Source organism: Athene cunicularia (genome assembly GCF_003259725.1).
Source record: "Athene cunicularia isolate RWA chromosome 21 unlocalized genomic scaffold, athCun1 chr21_part1, whole genome shotgun sequence".
Classification (NCBI taxonomy): domain Eukaryota; kingdom Metazoa; phylum Chordata; class Aves; order Strigiformes; family Strigidae; genus Athene; species Athene cunicularia.
Window position 1 is genome coordinate 3,109,655 of NW_020799127.1, and position 17,319 is coordinate 3,126,973.

At 42.0% G+C, this 17,319-nt stretch overlaps 1 protein-coding gene across 4 annotated transcripts in view; it reads right to left on the minus strand.

Moving 5' to 3' along the window:
• The window catches only part of TNFRSF8 (TNF receptor superfamily member 8), a 24,734-nt gene extending 9,880 nt beyond the window's left edge, over window positions 1–14,854 (minus strand). For 2 of the 4 annotated variants that reach the window (XM_026862877.1, XM_026862874.1), the window contains exons 1-6: window positions 14,755–14,854; window positions 14,415–14,625; window positions 5,550–5,640; window positions 1,862–1,987; window positions 1,302–1,457; window positions 1,106–1,199 (exon numbers count right to left, since the gene is read on the minus strand). In XM_026862877.1, the coding sequence (XP_026718678.1) occupies window positions 1,106–1,199; window positions 1,302–1,457; window positions 1,862–1,987; window positions 5,550–5,640; window positions 14,415–14,486 (539 nt within the window). In that variant the 5' untranslated portion in view covers window positions 14,487–14,625; window positions 14,755–14,854. Of the gene's footprint in view, window positions 1–1,105; window positions 1,200–1,301; window positions 1,458–1,861; window positions 1,988–5,549; window positions 5,641–14,414; window positions 14,626–14,751 lie in introns of all 4 variants that reach the window. The other 2 variants (XM_026862875.1, XM_026862876.1) reach the window with 2 other exon arrangements.
• Between the last annotated feature and the right edge of the window lie 2,465 nt (window positions 14,855–17,319).

The window sequence follows — 17,319 nt, forward strand, 5'->3', positions numbered from 1 at the left end:
CCTGCCTGCCTTCCTTCCTTCCTTCCTTCCTTCCTTCCTTCCTTCCTTCCTTCCTTCCTTCCTTCCTTCCTTCCTTCCTTCCTTCCTTCCTTCCTTCCTTCCTTCCTTCCTTCCTTCCTTCCTTCCTTCCTTCCTTCCTTCCTTCCTTCCTTCCTTCCTTCCTTCCTTCCTTCCTTCCTTCCTTCCTTCCTTCCTTCCTTCCTTCCTTCCTTCCTTCCTTCCTTCCTTCCTTCCTTCCTTCCTTCCTTCCTTCCTTCCTTCCTTCCTTCCTTCCTTCCTTCCTTCCTTCCTTCCTTCCTTCCTTCCTTCCTTCCTTCCTTCCTTCCTTCCTTCCTTCCTTCCTTCCTTCCTTCCTTCCTTCCTTCCTTCCTTCCTTCCTTCCTTCCTTCCTTCCTTCCTTCCTTCCTTCCTTCCTTCCTTCCTTCCTTCCTTCCTTCCTTCCTTCCTTCCTTCCTTCCTTCCTTCCTTCCTTCCTTCCTTCCTTCCTTCCTTCCTTCCTTCCTTCCTTCCTTCCTTCCTTCCTTCCTTCCTTCCTTCCTTCCTTCCTTCCTTCCTTCCTTCCTTCCTTCCTTCCTTCCTTCCTTCCTTCCTTCCTTCCTTCCTTCCTTCCTTCCTTCCTTCCTTCCTTCCTTCCTTCCTTCCTTCCTTCCTTCCTTCCTTCCTTCCTTCCTTCCTTCCTTCCTTCCTTCCTTCCTTCCTTCCTTCCTTCCTTCCTTCCTTCCTTCCTTCCTTCCTTCCTTCCTTCCTTCCTTCCTTCCTTCCTTCCTTCCTTCCTTCCTTCCTTCCTTCCTTCCTTCCTTCCTTCCTTCCTTCCTTCCTTCCTTCCTTCCTTCCTTCCTTCCTTCCTTCCTTCCTTCCTTCCTTCCTTCCTTCCTTCCTTCCTTCCTTCCTTCCTTCCCTCCCTCCTTCCTTCCTTCCTTCCTTCCTTCCTTCCTTCCTTCCTTCCTTCAGTACAGAGCTGTGCCACAGGTACAGAGCACTTCTAAGCTCTGCATGGAGGGTCAAAATTATCCCATTGCCTCTAAGATAAATGTATATACTTTGTGACAGGAGTCCCTTTTCATTATTAACTTTAATTAATTAGTTTAAAGAACTATGGCCTTACTTTGTGTGGGGCTTGCAGGTGTCAGTGCTGGAGTTTCGATCAGAGAAGGTCCCAGAAGGGCACTCTTCACAGGTAACGTCATTTGTTGAGGTGCCTGAATAAAAATAATGACTGAGGACCAACCAAACAACATGCATCATGTCCAGGCCTATGGCCTCCATCAGGAAAGGCCAGCTAGGCAGGTAGGAATTCCCACCTCTGACTTTGACTCCAAAACCAGGTTTGCAAACAGTGTGCTGCTGGCATCGTATGCAGGTGTTCACAACAGGGGTCTGACAGAACAGGCCTGGCCGGCACTCACACACACGGCTGGAATTGAAGGAGCAGGGCTCCTTCTCCACAAGGTCGGATTCTGCGGGGAAGAAACAGATGTAACAAAGGATCACCCTGCAAGGAAAACGCAAAGCAGGGGCCAGAGCTGAGCAACATCAGCTCAAAGGCTCAGGAAACAGAACAAGCTGCTGGCACACTTCACGATGGCAACTTAAGTCATGAGTAATTGGAGAAGCCTGTGGACAGTGGCTTGTAAATACAAGACAGAAAGCAGAAAGACTTGGGCAGCACTGGATGAGAGAAGTTTTTGGTAGTCCCAGGTCACACAGGAAGTGATACTAATTATGTGCAAGGTAGCATTCTGTTCTCTAAATCAGTAACCAAGGATGGACAATTTTGCTGCTGGAAATTCTAAATGAATAAAATATAAATGAAGCGTAAAGAGAGAATATGACTGAGAGGTAAGTGTGAGGGAAAGCAAACCTTTTGCACATGATACACAAGCATCACACTGTGGCTTTTGGAATGCTTCATTCACATATTGTTCAGGTCCACATCTCATGCAGTCTTCCTCTGGGTCCCTAGGACATGCTTTCCTTTTAACATAGCCTGGAGAAAGAAACACAAAATATGCAGATACCTGTCTCACAGGAGACAACCATCCTGAAGTGTTCTTGTATGCTCTTTTAACTGTCAGACACGCTACCACAGTCTTCTCTTTGTACCTGTCATTTGTGTCTCTAGCAAAAATTCTTGTCTTTCCCTTTGAAGTGTGAAGGGATCACGGCTGTCCTGTTGCAACGACGCCGTGCATGGCATCACAGATGGTTGGGACTGCTGCACAATGGGCATTTGCTGACAGTTAGAAAAGACTGCCAAGTCTGCAGAGAGGGAAATATTGTCTTGACATTACTCACAGGCAATTGTTTTTCATGTTTTCTTCTTGACTATAGCAACTGAATCTTGGTATTTTGTTACCTAAGGCATCGCTTTTCCTTTCAAAAGCTGCCAGAATCACCTAGGTGTGCATGGATTCCTGCAGGGATGACCCCATCTCCCATGTTCACAACGGGAGTTACGAGATGTACTTCTTGAGCTGTGCCCAGTACACCCCTAGCAGGTTTGCAGTAGGGTGCTTTCTGAGCAGTCCTGCTAGTTTTACAGTTGTCTTGTTAGTTATGGTTTAATAGTTTAATTTTTCAAATGTTTTCCTTCAAACAAATCAGATTACACATGTATGTCTTTCCGATGCTGGATGTATATGCAATACACTTTCTCTGCTCAACACTTCCAACTGCCCTGGACTCCGTGCTCCCAGTTTGCAAGCACACTACCCTGGACCTCACAGACCTTCTGTGTGTATGCATCATGCATGAAGTTGAGCAGCTGGCTGAATTAGAAGACTTCTACAGGTCTTTGCCAAATTTAAGCTATTCCCTAACTCTATATTTATGTCTGGTAATCATTTTCTAGTGACTAGTTTTTAAAAGCATCCATCTGGTAAGTCAGGTAACAATAACCAGCTAGGAGTATGGGAAAGGGGGGGACAGAAGCATTCCTAATGTTCCAGCTCCTGAAGCAAGGGATGAGGTATTCTACCACTGGCCATAGTGCCAAAGATATTAGAAGGCACAGTGGTCAGCTGTGACCTTGTGGCCTTGACAAAAGGTGGAAATAACTACCAGAAAGCAGTTGCAGAAGCAAAAGGAAAAGCTAAAGCAGCAACATAAAGATCACAAGAGTTGCATGTTTCACAGATGGAAAATAGGAGAGAAACTAATCCCAGTTTCAGCATCCAGCCTGCACCACCCAGTCACAAAGAATTAATCACAGGGAGGGGGAACCTGCCAGGGAAAGAACTCACCTACTATGCATTTTGGCAAGCATGATGTAGGAGTGCAGGTACAAACAGCTGTGCTATATTTGGCCCACTAAATACCATCAGACAAGCCTAAACCACATCGCACCCACCTCCTTAAAACCACTCATCGGAGACTATTCTTTCCAAGGTGAGGGCTGACTGATGAATCTCAGCACTCAGGCTACACACACGTGTACCTGCACATGTGTGTCATTTTGCCCTTCCTCCCCCAAGGACCCAAAAGCTTTAACTTCAGTTATTTGAGATTTCCTGTACACACGGGTCCCTCCCTTGGGGGATGTGTGCCCCAGGTGCAGTAGCTTTGAAGCTTGCTTAACAGTGTCTTCTGGTGCTGCTCTCCACCGATTGTGTTCGTAGCTCAACAACCAGATAAAAGCCTGAGCAGCAGGAATACCCGCTGCAAACACCTGTACAGAAAAATGTGCTGAAAGTAAGTAGATTAAATAAGTGGTTTAAGGGTTTTATTTTGTATGTGGATTCATTCACTCCTGAGGATTTGCTGTTAATTGTGCGTGGAAAATTACCTTGAGCATTGACTGCAGCACTATCCTGCTAGAGCTGGATATCTGATTTAGTCTAAAGCAAAACCAAACAAGAAAAAAAAAATCCAAACAAAAAAACACCCAAAAAAAGAACGTAAAAACCTAAACAGAATAAACAAAAAGGAAGCAGAATACCAACTTCTGCATAACATGAGCTGTTCTAGCATTATTTTCCATGAAACTTTCTTTCTCCCCTTGACAGGAGGGAAATATTTTGTTCTGTGATGACAGAAAAAAAATATTCTTCTAGTACCCCAGGTATGAAGTCTCATTTTACCTGCACAAGAATTAAGTGCATGAGAAGAGATGGGGCAACTGTAGAAACTGATAGAATGATCTTTTGAGGTTTGGTTCGAAGTCTATCTTGAAATTGAACTTGAAAATAACTGAAAGAGAGGGTGACTTGCATGTGGGTCAGTGTGCTCAGACTGAAAGCTGTACATCTGTGGGCTGAAACGTTAAGGAATGTAAAGTCAGTCTGCATCAAGGGTTCGAGATGCTCCACTTTGATAAGTAGAATTTTAGAAAAGCTTCTCTTTCTTTGCAGTGAGCAGTTGAGTTAGTAGCAGATATGAACAGGTTATCGCTTGAAGGAGTAGTGGAAGATTAAAATGAAAAAGGATTCTTACAAAGGAGCTCCTGGAGGATGTGAAGAGATGTCTAAGACTGACACGAGGATGTGGCCACAAAATGAGTTTCAGAAATAAGCAGAGGTGAAATGATCGAAGCTGGTGGCTCACTGCAGCCAGGTGTAAATCAGATCTTTGCTTCTCACAAGACCTCACTATGACATCTGTCATTATGGGAGCTTTTGCAGAGTGTGGTTTTGAAGGAGAGAACAACTTTTCTTGGGACTGTCTCAGAGTCAGATCCCCACCCCTTTTCTTTCACAGGGCCAGTTTCTCCATCCCTTGGTCTTGTTTACTCATACAACCTCTGAACGATTCTAGTGGTGTGGCCAGCAGTACAAGATGTCCCAACAGGAACCCTGATGTAACTACACGCAAACTCCAGCAATCAAGTGCTAAACTCCTCTTTATTATTAGAGCACAAATAAATGTCAAAAATTTCCTTTCAAAAAGAAAAAAAAAAAAAAAGAAAACATTTCTATAAGAAGAGATTGATGACGGTGAAGTACCACGAAATGCCCCACCTACCACGGGGCTTTTTGGCCAACAGGGGGAGTTTGAGACATTTCCAGAAGTCTTGTCTCACCAAGATGTTTCCTGCTTCTGACCTCAAGTGCCTCTGAGTCACAACTAGCTTTGTGCAAAGCCCACTGTGTCCCCTGACAAGGGGCTGTTCCCTTCCTCATGTGAGACGCTTTCTAAACTCTTCTGACGATGAGGATAATGACAGATTTTCCACACCTTCATTTTATATTTTTTCTCTCTGATCAGAAACTTATTTAGCCTAATTTCACTGTGCTATTTCACACCCCGAGGCAAGTTGAAATGAATTCTTAGACCTGCCTACTTGCTACTTCAAAGTGTCAAGTAAACTGATAAAAAACACATTAAAAAGTTTAGCGGGTTATCTTGTTTGTAAGTTACAGATTGTTCGCATGCTGACTGAACAGAGGCAGGGCAGTGGGGAACAAGTTCACATCTGGATCCACACTAGACAGGGATTCGTGAAATTGCACTTTCTCCAGGGACAAAAGGCAATTCTGCAGGTATACATGGTTCCCACCTATCTCTGCGAGAAAGGCTCCGTGTTAATTTGACTGAATTATAAACATACTGACCTGGGGGACACTGGTAACAGCAGCTTCGTGACGCTTCATCATAAAACCAGTTCTCAAGAGTATCACAGAATTGAGATGGGGTTAATGATGTCTAGAAATCGAAACAGAAAAAAGACACAATTAGAAAACAGTTAGTTCTGCATTAGAGCAGATCCCGGTATCTGTCTCAAGCGGTGGTAGGTGCAGATGGTAAGGAAAAGCCTACGGCTTTTGGAAAGTTCAAGTATCCTCAAGCAACTAAACAACTGTTGCCCATATGCTTAAGCAAAGATTGCAATAATCAGTGTATTTAGCAAAAATTCAGTATATATCTTCACTCAGCAGGCTCTTTTATCTGAAAATCATTTAAACCTAGGAATGGAAGACCATAGCCCAACCAAGTATCAAGTGTTTCAGTGCTCAGAAACGCCTCGTTTCATACAATAAAAAGGGTAGTGGCATTGACCTACAAAAATGTTTTTCGGCCAATGCTCCAAACACCCTTTGAAATCTAGCTGCAGGATCAGTAAGAAATTAGTTCCTATCTCTTTTAGAAATCTTGTAGCAGTTAGCAAGTAAAATCAAAAGGCTAAAAATAACTGTCTGAAATGATGCCATGTTAATTTGAGATAAGGATTTTTTTAGAAAATAAAATAAAAATCCCTAGCATCTGTAACAGATTTCCAGCTCTATGTGCACTGGACTAAGAGGGTTTCATAGACAGCATCATCTAAATCTAGCTAGATTGGCTGTAACCCACAAAAATAATTCTTGTTTGCAGCAAATAAGTTATTTATGCAGTCATAATGCTTGAATTTAGTGACCTAAAATTGTATTTATTAAAAACCAATAAATTGGTTTACTTATCAGCAACAAATCCTACACTGACAGCGAGAGGTTTTTGCCTTGAAAAAAATACTATAAATATTCCTACAAGGAAGCCCCTATTCAAATAACTAATCCCACTTCAGTTGTGAGTGAAGGTTTTCAGGAGCAACCTTTGGTTTGACTAGATAACTGATACTTGTTTAGTTAAAAAAGCCCCACACAATAGTTCTAATATTAGCTCAAAAACCTGAGACTCAGCTGTGAACTGCATCAAGAAGCATATAATAAGACTTCATTTTCATATGGCAGGGCCACTGCATGCTCTGGGAAATTACACTGTTACAAGTTTTCTGATGAGAAAATGTAATTTTAAAAATTTGGCATCTCCCTTAATAATCCCCTAAAAATATTGTTATCTGAATTTCATTTTCAGTATTTGCTAGAAGGTATAAATGGCAATTTTTTTGTTAAGACTCAGTCAGTAGATTCCCCAGAGATTTTCCCACACGATACTGGTGGAGCAGTTAAACATTTCAGAAAGCTTACATCTCACTTTCCGCAGCTGAATTTCCCATCAGCCTTCGAAATAACACCTACCGTCTCCTACTGCCTTTGGATGCAGTGCAGAATCTCACTACCTAGTTCCCCGGCTGGATTCTCCTGTTCAATGCACTGTTCTTTTCACCACAGGAGCATAAAACACAGAAGTTATTTAACTTGCCCCAGGTTACATCAGAAAACGGGAACTTTCAGTCCAGGAGGAAATTAACAAAAGGACAAGAAATAGAAACATATTGAAAGCATTAAATTTCATCAAGCTCCAGTAATAGAACTGAGAAATTCTGCCTGACACATTTCTGCACTAACCACTGGGCTACACAACCTCCCTATGGAGCATTTTTTTCTAGTTTACTCTGCAGACGAAATAGCAGATGTGTGCTTGCTCAGCCTGACTCAAATCAGAGTTACGAATGCGCACCCTGTATTTTTCTTTTCTGAACAGGAAGCCCCAGACTGTAGGAAAAGGAAGTGGAATCTCCTTGCATCTGTGTGGAGATGCACCCCAGTTAGCCAGACACTGAGACTAAACTGAATAACAGGAAATGACACGAGACCAGTCACCGGGCAAAGGGTCATTCAGGAGTCACTTCAGTCATATGAAGAGAATTAACTAGTTTTATAAAGAAAATTTAAGAAACAACGGCATCCTGTCTGTAGCTAAGTAACCAAAAATCCACAAAAACTGGGTTAGTTTCTCCGTAAGAGCTATGGGAAGTCACCACAAAGCCTGGTCTTGTCTTCCTGGTTCTCCTGGGCAACCAACTCCGGCCGCAAATGATGTTGAATTTGCAGCTGGGATAGGAACAAAATTCTTGAATGATTTATGCAGTTTACAGACTAGTTAAATGTCCAGTTTCAGATTTGAATAAAGGAATAGTGTCTGTGTAAAAGTGTGAGGGAAGGGCTGCTTTTTACCTTGTCTAAAATGCTGAAATCAGGAGTTTAAGATTAGATTCTGCTCTTAGTTACCACAGTGCAAATTCTGATTATGAATTTGACCTGATACTAGTGCTGTGATAAATTACTGCCTGAACTGTGCATGCACACTATACAAATTATGAAAATATACATACAAAAGAGAGTACTCGACCTTTTCTTTTTTTCCTTTCCACAAGAGGGCAGCTATATACTACAGCCACCTACGTAATACATGACACCCACATCTTCACCACAAACACTGCTTTCAAATACCTAGTTATGCACAGCTTCGTAGCCACCTTTACCGCTTACTGAGCTAAGCCCAAGGTGCTCTGATGTAAAAAGAAGTCATTTTAACAAGTCATGATGGATTTCTATGGCTGAGAAACCACCCCCTGAACACCCCACCACTTCTAATCAGTAGCTCTCTGCAAACTGTCTTTAAGAGTTGCCCTCTGCTCAGTAGAGGTGTTTCATGAGTATGAAACTTATTATAGATCCTTCTAGTGATAAATAATGTACACATCAATGCCCAGCATCAGTCATTATCTCCCCATTCTTGTCATTTTTTTCCCCTCTAAATCCTAATGATACCTAAGGTGACCTGTAACAGCAACACAATGATGCGAAGTTCTGCTCTTAAACTAAGCAGAAAGGCTGGCCCTTTGTAGGTAGCGTATTTTAAGGTATGGACCTGGGTATAAACCAAGCCCCCACACCTCTAGCACTTCAGGGTTAAAAGATCAAAATAAATTACATAAGCAAAATGTAATATTTTGTCTGTAATAAACATACTGGCAGTGTGGAAAGGCAAGTGTCACTAAAAATTGTATAGGCTCTGCTTCTAACTTTGCAAGGTGTTTTGTAAGCTAAATTTCAAGGTTTTTGGCATCTGGAATAAAAAAAAAATCTTGTACTAAGAACCCACCAAAACTTCCATAAATTCTTGAGGGATTGAAACAAATTGGTGCCTAAATGCAAAAAAGAACGTGCCTTGAAGAAATGGCAGAGGTGAAGGTCTCAAAATGTTTTAAGTCTTCCATTAAATTGTGGTGCAAACTCATCTTCTGCAGAGGTTTGATTAGGCCACTTCTGGGAAAAGGGCGAAGGGAAGTCAGTCATACAAGGATAACGGAATTTTCCTTTTTCTGTCTATGTGTAATGAATATCAGGGTAATAGATTAACTAAAACAAAAGACACCCAGACAAAGATATGGAGTGAAAAGGGAACAAACCCACGCATTATTAGTGGGCAGCAATAGGCCCGAACTGAGGTAATTTACCCACTCAGTGACTGACCATGTGAATTACCTGTTTCACCACCTGTAACTTCTCTTCCCACATGTAAAATACCGCCTCTGACATCTCATCTACAATTAGAGAAATTAAGGTGCAAGTTTGCAATAAAATATTGGCTTGTTTGATCTTTCATTTTGATGAGCTCAGTATTTCTAATTAGGAAGAGATCGCTGAAAACAATTCATCAAGAAACACTTTCTAGTCCCACTCCCTTCATGACTCAGCATTTATGGAAAGATACCTTATGGATTGTCTTGATTTGACGATCATCTTAAGTCTCTGTTGCAAGAAGACTCCAAGTAATATGAATATGTTTGGGGTTTTTGTTCCTCAGCTGTTATTTAGATTTCTGCTAAAAAGGAGTAGCCATCAGCCATCAAATCCTTTCCAATTTGGTGGTAGCACGAGGGAACCCCAGATAGGCTCTGTGAGGGCATGCAGGACATACTGTCACTCCAGTCCCACTGGGTCCTCAACTTTACATTCGCTTGCTTTTACCAAATCTCGTCCAAACTGTTCCCAGTGGTGCTGTAAACGTTTCTTCTCCTGCCAACACTTGCAGCTCAATTGCTAAGGGAAGGACGACTGCTACCAGGACAGGGCAGTTTGCTACAGCAGAACTTAGAGTTTACATTCTCTCTAGCTTTTCCAGTGAAATATAAAAGCATCTTCCCACTCAAAAACTTGGACAAGCAGTTTGCTCAGGACATCGCATGCTATTTGTAATCAAAACAGAGAAGGGAAAAGCTAGTTGTCTTCTAACACTGTGGCTACAGAGGAATCTGATGAGAGCACAGAATGATTCTGTTTAGATGAGGGAAATTCTGAGGAAAATTCCCATCAACAGTAGCAGCATTGATCTCCCCAGCACAGAAACACACTGTTCTGAGCTGCGTAGACCTGTTTTGAGCTGCCTTACCAACGGCTGCAACTGTGGAAGCCAGCCTGCTATGTCCTGGGCTTCCGGCATTGCGTCTGAGAAGGTGGTAGCCAACAGTGGAAGTTTCAAAGCAAATGTCCCTCCTGTCAAGCCTTAAGCAGAAAAAGGATCATAAGAAGAGAAGGAATCACAAGGGCAGTGAGAGGGAAAAGGAAATATTAATGTAAAAAGGGATACTCTATCGTATGATGGCTCAAGAATACAACATATGGGTTCTTACTGCTTGCATTGCCAACAAAAATCCTCAGCATTAAGACATTTCTAATGTATTTCTGGTACTGAGTGCTTGGACAAATCCAAGCATTATAAAATACTAAATAAGACACATGAGATTTAACTACAAAGTAGTGAAAGTCTTCTGCCTTGGACTTTTATCCCATTTGTTAGTATGAGCTTAAGTCAAAGAGTAATATTTTAAGACATTCTAGGATGACAGTGGAAATGTAACCCTGCCTCAAAAAAAAAAAAAAAAAAACACCAAAAAAAAAAAAACAAACCACCACAAAACCTTAATTACTTTGACTCAGGATTGTGTTAATATCAATAATAAAACTAATTTTTCCAGAGCAAAACCAGTTTATTTAAATTAAGACTTTTCGTTAGGCAGAAGCCGAAGGTTAAGGTTTGACTTAGCAGGTCCTACTTGCTCATAAATAGCTCTTGAAATGAAAGGAAATTAGAGCAAAAGAGACAGAAAAAAAAATTCAGCCTCACATTACAAAACCTCAACACTATCACCTTCTTACAAAAAAGCATTAGCTGTGAGTGTTGGGGTGGGGGGTCACCTTCTTCATTCCATAGTGCCTGTGTGTAGAGGCCCACAAAAAAAAAGGGCTAAGAAATTCTTCACTTACAGCCATTTCTCCTGGCTCCAGTATGCTTACACAAATTCTCAATTAGCCAGTGAGAGAAGATTCACTTCATCAGTTTTGTCCCTTTGTCCCTTACTACTTCTTTTTTTAGGGAAGGATTTGTGTGTAAGAACTTTCACTTCTGCCCCACTCCCTCCTCTTCTTCCTAGAATGCCTAGAAACACTGCAGGCTGTGGTATGATCCATACTCAGCAGCAGCTAGAATGTGGCTTTGCTTCATCAAGGAAATCACCAATAAGTTTTACAGAACAAACTCATCGTCTCTGCAAGGCACAGAATGAAACGGGGCAACCCCAAAATCCAGTTTCATTAACATTCAGAGTATTTTTCTCTTGCATCTTTTGATTGTCCCTCCTCCTTATCCAGTGTTGTCTGAATCTCAAGACAGACAGAAACAGAACTCAGGTTCTGCCAGGGAAATTAAAATTTCTAGTACAATTTCACGTTTTAAGGCATCTTTCCCGAGTATTTCCTGAAGGAGACGTACATTTCCCTGTCCCCTCTCCAAAAGATAATCCAGTCTCAATGAAGAAATACCAATTTTATGCCAATGACATACAGCCCATTAGTACTTAGAATTCTGTTCATTAATATGTATCATAAAAAACTTTAAAATTCAAGGAAGATCACAGAAGTATTGGTGAGTAGGGGTGAGGAATCCAGCTGTGGAGGACAGTAGGTCATTGTCTTTCTCTCTCTTTCTGAGGAAACTCTAAATGGATGGGGCTGCACTAAGAATGGATTAGCGCAGTGGGAATACGTGTCTCTTACAGCCGTGCTAATCCTGTGGCTCTTTGCCATCCAAGGGTGCAATCCCACTTCCCCTCTCTTGCCTGTACCCACATTTTCTTTCCTATCCAACTCCTTGATTATTTAAGACAGAGTAATTGTGTTTCCAGAGGATGACTCAGTTCTAGGAGTTCATTTGACTGAAAACTTTGCTTTCTGAATGTGTGAAGTGGGTTTTCAGGGGGTCAGTGCACTGAAACAACTCACCCTGTGGCTGGACAGTCCCTTGCACGAAATTCAGTGCAAGGAAGTTGGTGGGACTGCGTAGCCAGGAGCAGGGCCCCCGCTTTGTGGGACAGGTCTCTGCCGATGGGCACAGCTGTAACGGGAAACCTCACAGACGACATTTCTGCACCTGTATGCCTTATCAGAATTGAGTTGATCTGGACTGGGCATGAGACATGATGCAGAGTTAATACTGCTTTACGCCAGCCGTAGAGGAACAGATAAATATTGGAACTTTTTTTTTTTTTTTTTTTAAGCATTGGAGATCAAGGCCCAATTAAATAAAGCAAACACATTTGATACAAAGCATTGGGGTTTTTCAGTGCTTGCTTTTGAGAATTTGTTTTAGAAAATAGGCTTTTTGTAGCTCTTGTCACTTTCCGCACATTTGCTATTCCAATTTAAATAATTGCAATTATAAAGATATTGCTGAATTCAGTGGGCTACTCTGCAATTCAGTCAGTACAAGGTTTGACTCATTTAATTATGGTCTTTTGAGGTCTGAGAGAAAATGTGATGGTGAGGCAGAGTAAGAAATCAGCTTGCTACAGATGAGCTGTAAGTCAGGAAGAAACCATATTACGGTAAAAAAAAAAAATCTTCTACCAGCATGGGCTATTCTAGAACTGACTAATAGTGTAGCAAAACAGTTGACTCCCTTTCAAGCTTCTATCCAAATTCTGACAGTACAAATGAAGATGATAATCTAAGACTTCAAGTAGTCAAGCTTTATCTGCTTGATAATAAAGACAGTATTAACAAATGAGAGTTAATTGAATGTTAAAACAACCCCCAAACTGTGAACTCAAGTGAGGTGGAATATGGTTTAAGATATGACTGATAATTGTGACTTGCTCACACTAAACAATACCACTTGTACTCCAGTGGCAGGGAAAGCAAAGCTTGTTGTGATAGAGGCCATACAGAAAGACAGTGAAAAGCCAGTTGCTTGTCCCAGCAAGACCTACATATTTATTCCAGGTAACTGATGATTTTTCAGTGAGTCTGAATGTTGACAATGAGTATCCAAAACCCAAATTTTCTCTCTGCCCCTTTCATTCTGTGATCACCAAAAGTGATGTCAAATAGCAAAAATACCATCTTTTTTTTTTTTTTTTTCCTACTGCATTTCTCCTAAAGCAGTTTGAGTTCAGCAGACTGGGCAAGCTTACCTGAATGCCCTCCTAAGTATTCCTCAGGTGGGTAAGGACTACAGACTCCAGTCCTAGAGAAGAACAGTGATCTCTCTATGTTTCAGGAAGGAGACAGTGGCAGGACAGATAACCAGGACAAAAAGAGCAAACTCGCAATGTGGGAGGGGAATTTACAGCTGAAGACACAAGGGCAAACTCCTACTCGTGTACCAAAAGAGCCAGGAGGATCTTGTTCAAATATCTATGAAGAGGATGCAGGAGTTGGTTATTTTCAAAGATCTAATCAGAGTCAGTTACTTGTAAAAAATTTCCTGAGAGCCCAAGTGATGTGCTGTATCATTCAGTTGCAATATACAGACAGGTGTCTTAGGCCAATACATGCTCATATTTCTACTGCAAGGGAAAATGGCCAGTTTCAGGATCCAGCACAGCACGGTTATTCACCTACTTGAATTTACCTATGCAAAGAGCCTCTGCAAATGACCTTTTTTTTTTTTTTCTTTAATGTGCGTACATAAGTGTCAGCCAGGGAAATCACCTGGATTTATGCCAGGTGCTGAGGGCTGGTTGCCACGTGATCCACTAGAGAGAGGAGTAAGTGGCAGGGGAGGTGGGGAGCAAACCCACGAGAGGTGACACGATGTGAGCAGGGACCTAGCCTGCATCTACAGCATCAGCTGAGTGCAACTAGAGGGCTATGTCTATTTTAAGTCAACTTGATGCAGAATTAATAGCCCATTCATGAGCAAGTCAGTGTCAGAGGGGCGGGTGGTTATAAAGAGGAAGGTATTTTATTGTTTTGTTTGCCTTTACATCTTTCAGTTTTCCAGCCCTGACTCACTTGATCAGACTGAGCCCTCTGGACTCAGCTCCACAATGAGTACACCTGTCACAGAACACCTGGCCATCCAGGTGAAAAATCAAACCACCCAAACAAATGAGAACAGTTCCCCCCCACCCCCATCAAATCCTTCCTCATTCCCAGCTGGGATGTGCCTGGAGGTGCAGCAACACTAGCCATCAATAAAAAGATGCAGATTATAATTTGTATTCCCTGCCCCTACCTGCAAAGTTCCCAGAGAAGGCAAACTCTCCTGGCTGCTCTGCTTTATACCTTTATCTCCTGACAGTTCTGCTTTACACCTTTATTGCACTGTGCTGCACAAAGCCTCTTTCTGTGGACGCCCAGCACCCAGCACCCAGCCTGTGGGCAGGACAGCCCTGCAGCCCGGGTGCTCCCAGACCTCGCCAGCCTCCTGCGTCCTGAGGGGCTGCAGGATCCTGGGGCCACCTGCCTTACCTGTGGGGCTGTCTGGGTATCCTGGAGAAGCAGCAGCAGCCACAGTCCTTGTGCCAGGCTGCAGGCAGCCATCTGCAGCAGTGTTAAATCTCCCTCGCTCCCAGCATCGCAGGTTAGGACAGCCAGGTTGCTCCTCCTGGAGGCTGAGATCTGCCCAGGGTCCAGCCCAGTCTTGCTCCGTGTCTGTTCATTCAGTCCAGAGCCATTCCAGCTGTTCAAGACAAGCAGGAGACAGGCTTTGAGACTCCAGCAAGCTGAGAAAACAATTTAGAAGGAAGGGGCGGGAGGGGGTGGGGGGCTGTTCAAAAAAGAAAAGTAAAAAAGAACAAAACAAAACCACGTCAATCACTAGTCCTGGAGCCGTTGGGTTTCTGTGAGTCGGTCGCACGCATCAAGGTTGTCACCCGAAGTACACAGCTGGCTGTGCAGGAACCCAGGCTTCCGAGTCATCTAGGCTGCCCTCCGAGAGCACTTCGCTACCTCAAAGCCTCAGCCAGGCATGAGTCCAAGCCCTGCCCCGTCCATCTGCCACACTCTCAAGAGCTGCAACCAAGCCTCAAGAGAGTTCCCAGTAAGAAACACTCATTTTTTTTTCACCACAGTCATTTTACTCCTGTTTGAATGAGTGTATGAAAACTCACAACCAGGCAGGGTGACTTCACAAAGGTTTAGGCTTTACACATTAACATTTAAACACCAACAGACTATCCTCTTGAGAATCCTTCTCTTTCCTCCAATCCCACTTGAAATCAATTCCTGTTCTGACCATCATGCCTTGGACTGCTACTCATCGTATCACCCACTTTCATTTGTTACTCTGGGTTTTGGGTCTGGTGCCTGGAAAGATTTCAGTTGGTTTAAGGTGTCATGCTTTCTTATCTGCCCTAAAAGTTTTGTCAAAAGTAAAAGTTAGCCACTTCAAAAAAGGGCAGACTGCCTTGAAAACCTCTCTGAGGTGCCCAGGAAAGTAATGAGAATCTGAATTCTCACACCCATGGTTTTTTGCTTCTCACTCTTATCAGCAAAAAGAAAAACAGAAGAAATGAGAAAAGATTGTGAGTCAGATAATTGATTATTTTTATTAAAGACCCACAGATACAGCACTGCCAACATGACAGAGTATCAAAGGTGAGGGCATTCCACAGGGTCCCTGGGACGATGTAAATATCGTCTTTAACTCAACAGCTGTAACTCTTTTCTTTCTAACTAACTGTCCCCATCTTTTTCTCCAGAATGACATCGTATAAAAACCAGGCGTTTTCAGAACATTGCATACTGTGTGTTTGACAAGTAAATCTAACCTCCTTTCTTCACCCTGTCAGGTTACTTCTCACTTTCTAAGCTCTCTTAGCTGTAAGAAAGCCAATTGTGGTAGGTATGCCTTTAAGGTTTAGAGACAACTAAGTATCTGAATAGCCAAATATTCTTATTTTATCATTATTATTTATATTTTAATAAACACATTCTTGGTTTTCCTAATTGAATAATGGGCTAGAAAATGTCTTAATCTTGTGTAATAATATGCCATTAGGAAATTCTCCCAAACAATGAGGTTGAATTCATATGACATAGAAGTCAAGGCAATCAGTGATTCTATGTTTGATCTGGTTTGGTGGTTTGTTTTGGTTTGTTTTGTTGTTTTGGTTTTTTTTCTGATCAGCTCCTGTCTAAGCTTTTCTAGCAGGACACGAGACACAGCCTGGAAAGTTTTAGCCTCTGTAAGTTATACTGCTGGGGTCAGTGTATCTGATACAACAACTAAGCTTCTGAGTACAAAAAATTGTGTGTGAAAGACCTTTCCCGGGACTGGGAACACAGAAAGTTTTCTGGCCTGTTTTTTCCAGGGAAAAAAATAAGACCAAAATGAGCATACTGAGTATTTTGTATATATACATATGTCAGTTCCTTTTTAATCAATGGTGTCAATAATTTTTTAACCCACTGGATAACTTCAGTCAAATTTGGCTGAGAATACAACGCCATCAAGTTTTACAAAGTTTCATGGAAGGAGATGACTTGGATAAAGAGGAAAGATTCTAGTAACACCCTCACTGAGGGAAAGGCTGTGGTGGGAGACCACAATTCCTCAGAAGAAAGAATCCGTCTCACATGTCCGCAGTGAAATCAGGCTTCCCAGCTGCCACCCTTCTTAGAACTTCTTATTCTTAAATTAATTCTTAATTGAACGAGACATTTAAAAGGATGGGAAGTGGAAAGTGCTTATCGTTGCTGCTGGCTTTTTGGAAAGGCAATTACATCACACAATGCTGTCACACATCTGTAATAAAAACAAGAGCAATGAAAAGGATGAAGAGATTGTGTTTAATAGGAATGTTCTGCATGCATTTTTATCTGAACGCATTAATTTCAGACTTTGTGTGTTTTGATTTGAAATACAATGAAAGGGGCTTTCCAGAAGAAGCCCTTATCAGTAACTGGAAGAAGCATCTCCATTTTATAACAAACCCACGCTACTGTTCTCTAAATGTTGCTTATATTTCCTAGAAAATAATCCTCTATGTTAATATGGAAAAAAAAAAAAAGCAGAACAATAAAAGCAAACAAACAACCCCTTTTTCTCTGTTCTTCCATCAGAGGACAATGTCTACCAGAAAAAAAGGGGAAAGCCCCTGTGAGTATGCTATTATTATTTAGAATGTTTATTTGATTACATCTAACATCTGAATCTTCTTTTGTTTCAGGTGTTAAAGGTAGCAATGCCCAAAGATAAGGTTGCTTGGCATTTTCTATTCTAATTAATTTAGCTAATGCCGAGCTCAGCTAATGCTTTGATAATTCTTACACCAGGTACCTGATCTGTGCTGATCATCTGTGTGTGCAGCATGGAGCTGAGGTGGAGTGGAGCAGAGAAGGTTCTGTAAATCAGAGGTTATTCAAATGTCAC